Source organism: Coenobita brevimanus, chromosome 23 (genome assembly GCF_032717465.1).
Source record: "Coenobita brevimanus isolate Jiangsu-jjx chromosome 23, ASM3271746v2, whole genome shotgun sequence".
NCBI lineage: Eukaryota > Metazoa > Arthropoda > Malacostraca > Decapoda > Coenobitidae > Coenobita > Coenobita brevimanus.
This window is the reverse complement of record NC_136976.1, coordinates 71,165,318-71,179,709: the sequence shown is the minus strand read 5'-3', so window position 1 is coordinate 71,179,709 and position 14,392 is coordinate 71,165,318. Positions and strand designations below refer to the sequence as shown.

The 14,392-nt window shown below is 41.8% G+C and overlaps 1 protein-coding gene across 1 annotated transcript in view; it reads right to left on the bottom strand.

The window, feature by feature from the left end:
- The window catches only part of Dp (transcription factor Dp), a 52,102-nt gene extending 45,743 nt beyond the window's left edge, over positions 1-6,359 (bottom strand). The window contains exon 1 of the mRNA XM_080267349.1: positions 5,994-6,359. Coding sequence (XP_080123475.1) covers positions 5,994-6,045 — 52 coding nt within the window. The 5' untranslated portion in view covers positions 6,046-6,359. The remainder of the gene's footprint in view (positions 1-5,993) is intronic.
- Positions 6,360-14,392: the final 8,033 nt, after the last annotated feature.

The window sequence follows — 14,392 nt, the reverse complement described above, 5'->3', positions numbered from 1 at the left end:
TTTTGCCTTCAAAACCTCCATCAACATTACCTCTTTCTCTCCATAATTTCACACTCAACCACCTCCCAAAGTCTCTCTTTTTTTCCTTGACACTCCTATCAGTATCTGATGCACTTACTTTCAATGTCAACTTTATAAGTCATATCAAACTTCTCTCACCAAGTTCCACAACCCCTCCCTCAGGAATGAAACCCCTTCCTTTCATTTACCCAAGACTTCCTCCCATTTATTTTCCCAAACCTTTCTTTCCCTTTCAGCTTCATTTCAAACAGAGCCATTAGATCCAGCTTCCTTTCATACCACACATTTACCTCACATTTCTTCCTGCAATGATTACATCCATACACAAGCAAGCACCCCAGCCTAAGCTCTAGAACTCCTGACTTTTTTAACTCTTTTCTTTCTGAAAGCTAACACTGCAAGAGGAGAGGAATTCCAGCCCCCTGCACTAAACCACCTTAGTTACCTCTAAAACACACATAGAATATGCAGGTAGCTACAATGTTCATAGTAAACTTTCCCTTATCCCCTGGAAACAGGTTACTGATGTGTAGAGGCGATACTGTATGCTATGTATGTGCAGTAGTCTCAGCCCATAATTTGACTATGTAACTGTGTAGTCCATACCTGGAAGTGCTGCACTAAGCTTTTGGTCTCACACCAACTCCCAGAGTGTCAGTACCTCACAGGGACAATGGCAACTGTTCCCTCTCATATACAGTGTAGCCTATGTATGTATGTACATACCAGTATGTATGTATGTACATATGCACAGCTACAGTGACTGGTCAAAGGAGGTTGCCTGAAGATGTGTCCGTGATTTATTTCTGCCAGGAATGACAGTTGATTCTGTTGGTGTGGCAGTCATTCTGGTTAGGGTTAGCCAATGTTCGAGTGAAAGTTTTCTAGTGGGCGTACTGGCTGTTGGCCTGCTGCTTAATGAGTTTTCAACGTTGTGGAGCTACTGCCAAGTCATCAGCATATGACTACTATTACCAAAAGGGAGTGGAGGGGCAAACCATAAATGAATAGTTTCAAAAGTATGGGAAAGAAAACTGAGCCCTTAGGGAAACCACTGGGGTGTACCTGGTTCATAATCTGAAACTTTTGTTTTGGCCAAGAACTTGGGTTTGTCTGGCTGAGAGGAAGTGGCTTGCCACTTCTTTGCATTGCCTTTATACCCTGCATTTATGACTATCAGGTTCTGTCTTAGTACTGTACCTTATCAAAACTTTGTCTACCAGTTTTTTTTTTTTTTTTTTTTTTTTTTTTTTTTTTTTTTTTTTATGTCCGAGTTGGGCATTTATGACTATCAGGTTATGTCTTAGTACTGTACCTTATCAAAACTTTGTCTACCGGTGCTACTAATTTTTTTTTTCAATTTCCGAGTTGGGTCACTTTAGAAAGGTGTGATGGCTGAGTGACTGGGTCAAAATCCATACTGAGAATCATACAAGGAAATGTGAGGGTAGATGTTCTTTACAGCATGTCTTTTCATAATTCTGAAAGCCAGCTACAGCTGCTGTGAGTAATGAAAAGATCCCCCCCCCCCCAAGATATCAAGGATTTTGTTGAGCCCAAGAATAGTCGGACTTCAATGACGTTTTTTTGGGTTATAGGTCCACAATATATGAATTTGTGTAATCTGTTGTGGTCTTGCTGCTTTGCATTTTTTTGCACTCCAATCATTTGCACTTGTTACCTACACCACAAGATGCCCGGTAAATGAAAGCAAAGCAAGCTTATGTTCTACCTGGAGAAATTTGAAATAATCTTCAATGCTCTTAACCTGTATGGTGCTGGAGACACAGATCTATGTCGCCCTCCAAAACGCTAGTGATAGAGATCTACGTCCTGCAGCACTAAGAAGTCACTGCAAGAAATGGAAAATAAAATGGAAGGTAATAACATATCTCGCTAACTTCAGAGATTTCTCCAGTATGCTTACAATACTGATTTGGGAGCGCAGGAGGCAAGTGACAGTCTTCTCAGGCTCACAGCCGCTCTGCTCTCTCAGTAACCTTGAAGATTTCAGAGGTCAAGTGGCACCAATCTGACTTGATTCAACCAACTTTCTGGCTTTGGTGATTACTTTTATTAGTGCCAGGGTATCTTATACTGATGTATTAAGCCCATTCAGCCAGAAAAAAAAAAATCCAAAATAAGTTCACAAGCTCCCAGCCACTCTGCTCTCTCAGTAACCTCGAAAATTTCAGAGGTTGAGTGGGACCAACCCAACTTGATTCAACCAACCTTCTGCCTTTAGTGATTACTTTTATTAGTGCAAGGGCTCTCATATTGATGTATTTATCCCATTTAGCCAGAAAAAAAAAAAAATCCAAAAACGACCAGCGTAGAGGGGTATGTTTTTTTTTTCTTCCCCCATCATGGTACAGGTTAAACCATTATTCCTGCAACACCTATTTTCATATGGTATTCTCCCATGGCCTCTCCATCTCACCACAATTCATCCATCTCTTTGTTCTCAATGCTATTTTCTTTAGCCCCCAGTAAGCCTACCTTCATTCATAAAAGATACCATACTGTATTCTGAAATAAACCTTCAATGCACTCAAACCACTTACCTTACAATACCTACAGTATATACACAAGGTACAGTTTCCTGCACTGGCCTCTTTGCCCATCAAACTTCCATTTCATCCAACCCCATCCCTTTGCTCATCACATCCTTTTCTTTACCCTTCTTTAATAGCTTCATGGTGCAATGCTGGTCACACAAATGACAAACATGGCTGTTGTGAGGTGAATGCGAGAGGTGTCTCTGTGCTTCCCTTGATAATCATTTTTTCTCTGCTTTGCAGAGGATGCTCTCTGGTGTTTATAGCAGGATAAAATATGAAACAAAAATCCATAGAAGATATGGAATATGAATGACTACTCATCAAAGAGCAGAGACAAATGTCCATGAATGATATGATCAATTACATAACATGGTGATGACTCAACACTATGCAGTCCACCTCCCATACCATACACTGGTCCACTAATCTCAGCACACCATACCATCCCACTTTACACCAAACAACACCAATCCAGCTCTCAGTCAACACTACACTGCCCAACATTCTATTACATTGAGAGTTCTCTAAGAAAGAGTAACTTCATGATGGGGTGGTGTAGTGCAGAGTGAGTTACAAAGTTGTGAACTACTGTAGTTTGGGGTGGGATGTGGATATGGTGTGGGATGTGGACTGGTATACTGTAGTATGAAGTGGGATATGGACTGGCGTAGTATGAAGTGGGATATGGACTGGCGTAGTATGAAGTGGGATATGGACTGGCGTAGTATGAAGTGGGATATGGACTGGCGTAGTATGAAGTGGGTTGGACTGGTGTAGTATGGAGTGGGATGTGGACTGGTGTAGTATGGAGTGAGATGTGGACTGGTGTATGAAGTGCGATGTAGACTGGTGTAGTATGGAATGGGATGTGGACTGGTGTTGTATGGAGTGGGATGTGGACTGGTGTAGTATGGAGTGGGATGTGGACTAATGTATGGAGTGGGATGTGGACTGGTACAGTATGATATGGGATGTGGACTGCTGTAGTATGGAGTGGGATATGGACTGATGTAGTATAGTGGGATGTGGAGTGATGTAGTCTGGAGTGGGGCATAGAATGATGTAGTCTGGAGTGAGATGTGATGTAGTCTGGAATGGGATATGGAATGATGTAGTCTGGAGTGCAATGTGGAGTGATGTAATCTAGAGTGGGATATGGACTGATGTACTGTAGTCTGAAGAGGAATGTGGTGATGTAGTCTGAAGTGGGATATGGAATGCAGTCTGGAGTGGGATGTGGAGTGATGTAGTCTGAAGTGGGATGTGGAATGGTGTAGTTTGATGTAGGATGTTGAGTGTAGTCTGGAGTGGAATGTGGAGAGAGGTAGTCCGGAGTGGAATGTGGACAGATGTAATCATGAGTGGGATGAGGGAGTGTAGGGTGAGAAGTGGGGTGCTGCAGTCTGGAGTGGGGTACTGATTGCTGTTTTTTATAGTAGGATATAGACTATTATAGTTTAAAATGGGATATAGAATATTGTTGTTTGAAGTGAAATGTGCTGGCATAGGGAGAGAAGTGGGGTGATGTAATTTGGAGTGGGATGTGGACTGGTGCAGTTTGGAGTGGGATGTGGACTGGTGCAGTTTGGAGTGGGATGTAGGCTAATGTAGTGTGGAGTGGGATGTGGACTGGTGTATGGAGTGGGATGTGGACTGCTGTATAGTGGGATGTGGTGTAATGTTGTCTGAAGTGCGATATGGAATGATGTAGTCTGGAGTGGGATGTGGAGTGATGTAGAGTGATGTAGTCTGGAGTGGGATGTGGACTGAAGTGGAATGTGGACTGCTATAGTTTAGAGTGAGATGAGGACTGGTGTAGGATGCAGTGGGAGGCAGACAAGTGTTGTGAAGATGGGGTGGAATGGTACAGTATGGTGTGGGAATGGGGTGGTGCAGCTTGGAGAGGGATGCAGACTAGTGTGAAAAGTAATGGGAATGAGTCAGGGTGAAATAATGCCATGGTGTCAAGCATGAAGTGGTATGGCATGTAAGCTGGTGTAGTGTGCATTTTAATGTCAACTGAAGTAGTGAGTAGTACAACAAAGCGGTGTAACATTGTGTATACTGTAGAGTACTGCATATGGCGGGGCTAAACAGTGACAAGATAAAGTGGTATACCTCATGGAGTGGAGACTTGACTGGTATAATTATGTCGATACAATAGTGAGGATCTGGGAAGTACTGGTATCCACTGTATGTAAGCCTATTGCGGCAACCAGCCTACACAAGTCTGGCATCTCTATACCAGTTCAAATATGCATTCATTTTGTATATATGGAGTGCACTGTACAGCATGAACTAGTGATGAAAAGTATGCAGTGCAAAAAGGAGAGTGAGTCTGTGTTGGGAAATGCACTAATGGAATGCCTGCAAAGCAGGTCTGGTATCTAGTATGGCAAACTGCTGAAACAGTAAAGTGCCAATACACAAGTCATCAGTCAATAACAATTACCACCCTAACATACTTATCAGTAGCTGAAGCAAATACAAATGTTAAGTTCATGCTTTTCTTCAAATGATGAAACATAAGAAAGACAAGGTTCTCTTCCTAAACATCAGACACCAGCTATAAAAATCATGCTCACACAGCTAACTGGCTTGCAACACTATGATGTCTGGAAATGTCATCTTGCAGTCTGCAAGATAGTCTTGCAAAAGAATGCATTTCCTTACAATTTACCAGTATGTCGATAAAAAGCATTATGTGTGGGGGAATTGTTAAGTACCAGCATATCATAACTACAGTATCTACACCCTCTTTGCACTATACTATATTTGTACTCCAAATGCACGAAGTCTGAGATTATTTTTGTATTTTTCATCTTGTGCAAAATATTTATTATATATATATATATATATATATATATATATATATATATATATATATATATATATATATATATATATATATATATATATATTATATATGTCCTAAGTTACTGAACTAAGTGGTCACCTTATAAACATTTTGAGTGTCTGGTAATCAGGTTAAGCAAGACCTACATTTCAGGTAACTAGCACATCCTTCCCTGAAGCATATTAGCTTAAAGTTAGTACATCCATGACAATGGACTTAAATCTGATAGTACAGTAACAGCCTAACACCTTTAATTCCAGAAACCTGCCAAAATTACTTTGAAGCAATTTTATAGTCCATTCAGTTGTGATCAAGTTGGAGTCTGGTTAAATGAGTCAAACTTTTTTTGAAATAGAAAACTAACGCAAAGTCAAAGAAGACATAATTGACAGAAAAGTCAGTTTACGGATTCTTCTATCAACACATCCTTCCCCACAATGAACATTCGGGCAAGTACATGCATTAACCTGATCTACCACAGGCTGATCAAATTTCCACCTGCAGATAATGCAATATTCCGGTGCCTCCACCAAGGCCTAAACACCACCACTCACCATTTGGGTCTGGTATGAGCAGTGTCGTGATATTCTGCTGGTTTTGAGTCATCCTGCACTACTTGATGGCTTTCGTCAAACTTGGATTGCAAAGAGAGTTTGAAAAACGCCCCAGGTTTGACGTCAAGTGCACACAGAAAAACAACAACAAATCGTCCACCGACAGCAGTTCCTAAAATGGCGAGTTCTTCCCTCTATTTTCTAACTGCGAATCTGCAGCTTGTCGTCTACATTTTGGCATGTCAATGGTTTCCCACACTCGATCATACATTCATATGCGTGAAGGTTTCCTTAAGTAACTTTAAATTTTGATTGTTCTCAGAATATAGCGCTATTTCCAAGGGAATCTCGCTGAGGAGAGTGGCTTTATGATCTTGGCGGTGGGCACAAAGCTCAGCTGCTGATTGGTCAATATGCGTCACGTGGTACGGCACGGAACGGAACGAGAGCTGGAGCCAGAGAAACATAAATATTGCTGTTATAGGAACTAAAACTGACATATTTTATGGCACCTAGTAATATGTCCACTTATAGGCAATGTATTTTGAGGTTACAACTGTTTCTAAGCGCCCTGGAAGTCAGCTGTTCAGCCAAGTCATTCAATCCCGCCAGGAATGAGTTGTCCAGCGGGATAGGAATGGGTCTCTTCTGACAGCCAATCAGCTGGGAGAATTCATATTTCCAAATCGCGCGAAAATCTCTCTCCAGTAAATGTCGTTGTTTGTCTTAATGTATTCCAAGTACTTGAATAACTGTTCGGCAGATAGCGCCATCATTCTGAAAGTTGACTCAGCTTGCGAATAACTAAATGCTTTTAAAATACGACTCGAACACAATATACTGGTACCCCCTACACTGTGTAATTCAAGCGCCGTGGGTTACCTCAGATATGACTTCCGGTGTATGTATATTGCCATAATGTATATGTTTAAACCTTATAAAAATCCCCTACGTCTTGCTCACCTGACCGCCAATTGTTGTGTCTAACAACCAAAGACACACGTTCTTACCTCATGACTAAACTTAGCTCATCGAATTTCATACAATTTTTAAGTATATGAGGGAAGTGAGTGGCTAATTTCCATCAGATGAAGTCAAACCCATTATAGCTGTGCAACTGATATAGAAGCTTATAGTAATACCTTCCAACCAAGTTGGATTCAGCACTTTGGAAAAGAGGGGAGTGATAACACGCAAAAAATCAAAGTGCACTATTACTTTGTTTTAATCATAGAAGTACAATAATATAGGCAAATGCAAATGCAGTAAAAAAAAAAAAAAAAAATTCATTGCATAAATTTTAGTTATTATTTTTTTCATAAATGATCATTGGTATGCCGAAAATAGGGGGCGAACGCCCCCACGCCTCCGTGCCTGCTGAATATACTCTGGTAGAATGTGTTTTCATACATGGGAGAACGAGGGTTCGCGCCCCGCCAGAGTAATAAATTTGAGTGTTCACCCGGCCACGTACTGCTTTGGCGGACATAAGGGATGCTGTGGCTGAACCAGTGTTGCGTACTATTAAGTATGCTTGCACCCAGTCGGCTTGAGCGGGCCGATTACACTTGGTTCACAAAAACACACACATCTAAAGCCACTCCAACACTACAGTCACACTTACAAGCACTTCTCGTCCTACATACAATCTCTGTCATACAGCCTAAGCCACTTGGTAGAGATACATAGGCTGTATCGTCCCCACTTAGGTCGGGATAGGCCGGTCCTGCTGCAGTGGACACTCAAACGGCTGATGTTGATGATATGTTTATATGTGGATACTGGAGAAACACACACACACACATGAGAGAGAGAGGGGGAGGGGATGTGATGGGGTTAATGAAGTAGCCGTGTTGTCATGTTCACACGTTTATAATCTACGAAAGAACATTGCCTTGCCGTGGTGAAGAAGCCATTGAGATCAGTCAAATTATACTGATCAGTTACAACCATACTACGTAGGCAGATTCACTGTTAAGACCATAAGGAAACGGTTCCTCTGGCAATAATGATATATCGGTTCCACCCCCATCCTGAATCCTACCCATCCATGGTCACTAGTCCTCAGCAGCGGAGCAAGTGGCCATGGTGGTGCAGCCTTTCCCCAGAGCTAGAGGTGCTAAAATCCTCAAAATAATACGATGAAATCGTCTTTGGAACGTAGGTGTATAACGTCCTGACTGACTTTCGAAGCCCAACCTGACTGTTCCCCTTCAAGATATACGTACTGTATACTGTTTTATCACTTATTTCAAAAGAGAAAGGAGCATTCTGAAGCAGCCACTCAAACTTTCTAGACTCCAAGCAGCCAACTTAGTGTTTCAGAAGCGGTTAACGACTGACCAGATTAAATGGATTTAAAAATTCCCTATTTCCACTTAATGATAAGTTGTAACATTATACACTAAAATATGATACTAGTCACGAAGAAATGCTAAGAAAAGGACGCAGAACCGTAGACCTGCTTTTACCGCCACTGAGCTCGTTCGTTTGCTCGCTTTTGAAGGCTCCAACATGCTTGCATGCATCGGCCTTGGTCACCTAATGGCGGCTTTCCATGCTGCTCGATCTCTGGCAGCTTCGCTATTCAGTCCCTTATCCCTGAGGTCACACTCAATGACCTCGTCCCAAGTCTTTTTCTGTCTACCTCTCGCTACCTTACCCCAACATTAACACTTTTTACTTTCTGCACCCGATTATCATCCCCCATCCTCTCCACATGTCCAAACCATCTCAGTCTACCTTTCCTCATCACAACACCAATACACTCCAGTCCCATCCTACCCCTCAACTCTTCCATCGTAAACCTAACCTCTCCAAGTCTTACACTCAATGATGCACTGCACATTCATCTAATCATTGTCATTTCTGTACGTTTGAGCCTGCGAATATCCTCTTCCAATACTGTCCAAGTCTCACTACCATACAGCTTTACACTCTTAACACATGGTACATACAAAGATCTCTTAGCACTGGCAAACGCTCCCTGAGCTTCTTCCAACCACTCCTGACTCTAGCCACAGAGCTAGCTCCAGCACCACCACCAGCACATAACATGCCTCCCAAATTACAAAACTCTTCCACACACTCAAGACACTCTCCAGCAAGTTCAATCCTTTCACGCCTGGCAATATCCACATGATCTCGACACACCGCACACATGAAATCAGCATTATCTCGCAGTCTATCTCTAATACCATTACATCTCTTATGCATCCACTTATCACAAACACTGCACAATATGGAATTACTTCCCACGCCATTGTGGTAAATCATACATGGCCACTTTCCTTCTCCTTTGACAGTACCGCCACCAGCCCTATATACCATCACTTTCGTTTTATCTGCATCTACTCAAGTCCTACAGCCCCATACCATTTCTCCACTTCCTAAATCTTTCCTCCGCCTCCCTTTCATTCTCTGCAATCAATACCAAATCATCAGCATACAATACAACATCTCCCACAGGAGTCCATTTCTGAAGTCACTCGTCGCGTATCCCACAAATACAGTAAGCATCATCCAGACAGGGGTGGATCCAGGTTTTCGGTGGGGGGGTCTGATTCGCTGATTCAACCAAAGACTTGACGCGACATACTGATATTTCAATGTTGAAATTGCCTCTTTATTCAATGATGCATGGCCGGTGGGGGGGGGGATGCATCCCCCCCTGGATCCATCCCTGCATCCAGAGTGTTTTTCCGTGAGTTCCCTTGTGACAGGTTGGAGACAGGCCATATTTGGAGAGAGCGTAGCGAAGAGGCAAAGCTGGTAGAGTCCTCAAGGAGACGTCTTTTGCTGGGAAAGCCTGATCTTTATCTCTTTTCTATCGCTACATCAATGATCATTGTTCCTCTGAACTGTCTGCTTGCATCCCTCCACCTCTACGACGGGCTCGTAGCACCCGTCTAGCAACAAACTCTCATCCCTTTTCTGTCCAACTCCCTAATGCAAGAATTATCCGTTACTCCCAGTCCTTCATTTATGCAACAGGTCAACTCTGGAACTGTCTCCCTCTGTCTGTATTTCCTACTTCCTATGATCTCCAGTCTTTCAAACGCAATGTGTTCAGGCATCTCGAAATGAACGGATTTTGAATTTGGTTTTGTTTTTTGTTTTTCTTGGAAGGAACGGTTTGCGGGCTCCTGGCCTTTGGTTCATTCTTCCCTGCATTAAAAAAAAAAAAAAAAAAAAAAAAGGAAAAGACTTGGAGAAGGAAGGGACACACAAGGGAATGATTCCTACCATGATCTGATCAAAGTTGCCATGTCTATTGCATGGGGGGACAAGATAATCACTCAAGCGCTACTTGTTTCTGTTTTTACTTTTTTTCACATAGTTTACCTATCATTCTCAAATACTGCATGTAGATATCAGAGGCCAAGGCGATTCGAACCGAGTAAGTGGAGTCATTATAAAACACACTCGACTATTTAAATCTATTAAGTGAAATGTATAAACAGACCCAAAACGTTTACAACTTTAAAATTTTTCCAAAGGAAGGGGAAAAACAACAGGTGACGATGAAATTAAAGGGTACTTTTTTAATGACTGAGTTAACATTGTTGACTGGATCATGCCACTGTTGAATGGAATGGGGTTTAGTTCCTCAAAGAAAGTCTGCGAACAGAGCCGCATCCCACATTCCGACCATCAGGGACGACTTTACCTCGATTTATGATTACGAGGAAGATTCTGGAATCACTAATCACTACTAGGAAACACGTCCCACCACAACTACTCTGGAAAAACATTTGTTACTGAGGAATAAGCTTTCACTGAACCTTGCTCAGATTTTGGTCACGCAAATCTGTCAACACTGCTCCCATATGGATTTTTTTTTTTTTCTTTAAGGAGGCACCATTACTACCTACTACAAAATCTGCTTAGCATGACCTTACCAGAGTAGCCTACATATTTTCCCCATCAACGGTTTTTTAGAGGTAGTAAGGATGGTGCTAGTTGCTTAAGATGAAGTAGTCTGCACAATGCACCCACATTCATATGGAGGGTGCTTGGTCAGTGACTGACGTCATACCGGAACTCTTCGAGGATCATATACCACTGCACATAGACAAGGCCGTATGGCACCAATCGTATGTGCTGCACAGATCACGTGAGGCTAGTGCAATCAGTGTTGACTCAGAAGGTGCCTAATTTACTATATATGTGTGGTCGTCAGAGGTGCTTCGCTCCCCATACTACTAGAGAACGTGCTGACTTCGTCTTTTGCATGTTCTCAGTGAGGAAACCTGAAGAGGGAAACAGAATCCAAAACAGTCAGGATGGTCTGTGTGTGATGCTGTGTAGATATACATGGAATGCAGGAAGAAACCAAGCTTATCTGAAATCCTGAAAGTGAGTTCCTCGAAAATGTGTCTGCTTGTAGGTACAGTGAATGAAGCTTGACCAATATGGCGGCGGCCCTCCTTATCGGGGTATGCAAGGTATGCAGTTCAACTTATGAGGTCAAATGTCTGGAAGCACTAGAGATGTGATAGGTCTGGTATCGTAAATTCGAACCTGAATGTATTATGGGAAGATATTACTGTGGTATAATTTTCATTGTTCTTACAGCCCTCAGGACCAAGTCTGACTGCCAATACACCCTGAAATTCCTTAATTTCAGGAAACGTCATGAGTAGGCTAAGCAAAATCCATGAAGCAGGTGGTATGATCCACAGCAGACTCCAAAAACTTGATACAGGCATATCAAGTTAGTGATCGATGAACACGCAACATATTGCCTTTGTTCAGAGGTCAGGACACAAAAATCAACCACATTTCGCCTTAAAACCATCGGCTGGCATGACCGTCGGCCAGAATAACTTTCAGCTGGCATGACCATCAGAAGAACTGCACATGGAAAGGCCTATGATGTCTCCTGGTCATTCACGTTAGTTTAGTCCATTCGAGGCCATTCAGATCCAACTAGGCCAATTCAGAAAGAGTTAAATCAAAGTAAGCCCATTCAGCTGGTCAATTAGGCTGATTCAGGTCGTTCATCCAAGTCAGTTCACGCCTGTTCATGGCTACTCGGGTCAAGGTAGTTCTTCGGGTCCAATTAAGCCCTCTTCAGGTCATTTAGATTCTGTCAGGTCCAGTTTGGCTGTACAGGTTCGTTTAGGTCGTTCATATCCATTCAAGCTCAGTCAGGCCTTTACGTCCGTTAATGGCATTCACGTTCAGCAACAACACATCAACAACAATTTTCAGTCAAGTCCATCATTCAGCCATGCAGATTTCCTCGGTGTCATTCAGATCCATATTTAGGTCCATTCAGACCATAAATAACTTGACGTCTTTCACTTCCATTCAAGTTGTCGGGCCAGTTAAGGGTCTTTCAGGGCCATTTCTGCAACCAGAACAACTGCAACAAGTAAGCACGCGATGCACTCATATTACCCTGTCTCGCGGTGTAAGTAAAAGGGGGAGGGGTCCTTTCATCCACCACATAAATTGAAGGTGATGATAAAATTGAGTATAGAATAATATTAATGCACTAGAATATTGGCTATGATTTAAGCTATATTAACAGACTCACGACTGATTTAACGACGTAATAGGATTAAGTTGTATTTTTTTCCAGTTCAGTGAACTTATCTAATCCTAATTGATTGACTGATTGCACTGTTTATTGTTACAGTACTGTAATAAAGATGAGTCACAGTTTCTACGCTGTAAGAACAACGATGAGCTTTAACATAAGGTAACAAGAGTTACGACTTTACTTGTTTTTTAAAATAATTTAAATCTGATGGCACTGATGTAAATCTTTGCTGCCTACAAGTCAGTCAGTGGTGCAGAAAGTTCATTAAAATGAGCTGATCCGCATTTATTCAGTACGGTCGATTATTGATATTCCGTCTAACTGATTTATATTCACTTCGTATAAATGTAAAGCAACCAAAATGGAAATCAATTTGAAAATAATCCACACGGGAATTAATCAAATAATGATTGTTCTCTGCGTCCACTGAGAAATAGCCGACAGATCACTTCGGGTTATTTGCTTATCGGCAAAACTTACTATAGTATTTGCTAATGCAATTAAGTACCCCCAACTAAAATAATTAATATTGAGGATAATATATACATAGCTACTGTTTCAAGTTTTACTCTGATAAAATCTTTGTATTAGATGAGAAGACAAATACTAATATTCGTGTATTACTACGAATTCTCTCATGACTGGGTCAGGGTCCGCGGAGGTCGGTAAGAGAAGCGACTGTCTTATCATAACTTTTATCAAGCGTCGCCCTGTGTCCTCCACACACAGGGTAAGAGTCAATATTTCCTTTCTTATTGATGTATAAGACCAGTATTAAAATTCAGTCATAATTATAATTAAAAATAGTGCCCGGACTTGGCCTGAATAACCCGGAAATAAAGATACAGCTGCAGACCCAGAGAGAAGCAGGTGCTATGATGGCCTCTTAGGACTTTTCATTCCTGTTTCATTTCTTAGTTTTCCCTGAATCTTGGGCACTTGTGTTTGAGTGATCATTTTGCGGGCCAGATTAATGTTGGAAGCCATCTAATGTTTGATGCAAGTGTAAACAGCAGAGAGCAGAAGGCCAAAATGAAATCTATTTGTTCAATTATACTTTCTATTCATTGTACTATTTTATTCCTTTAATGCTCCCTGTTGATGTTCATGATGCCAGTATCATACCTTTTCCAGGAAATTTTAAATTGTATGTTTGATTATTAAGTGAAAGTGGTCAGTGATACTCTTCTCAGGAAGTGGGTGGGCGAATGTAGCTGTCAGGTAGACATTTACTGTGACAAAATATGTAGTATATATCATGTATGTAATGTAAGTGGTAATCATGTATGAACCTAGCACCTTGTTAGTTTTAGTTATAGGCCTACAGTATTGTCACTTATTCTTTTTAAACATTACAGTTTATATCAGGTAGGCTGCATTTGTTTAACATTCGTATGTTACCATCTGATTCATATTTGGGTCATAGACTGCCTGATACCAGGGGCGTACCTAGAGATTTGGGGGCCCGGGGGGCTAGGTTCTTTGCGGGGCCCCCCTCCTGGAAGGGGGGCCCTGCAAAGAATCTAGCCCCCCTAATTCTCAAACTTATCTAATATCTCAGCTGGGATTGTTGGGATGATAAATATATATATTTTTATATATTAATAAAATAGCTTATAAATGTTTAAGGCTTTTTTGGGGCCCCCCTCAATTGGGGGCCCAGGGGGCAGTTTCAAACATCCCCCCTCTGCCCCCCCCCCCCTCAGGTACACCACTGCCTGATACCCTCACTGTCTGTCAGCTCTCTGACCTCTCTGTCCATATTCGTGTACACGGTATATGAAGAAGTAAGGTGGTACATATGCATTTATCCTAAGTTATCTACTACTATGCTCTCAAACCTTAAGCC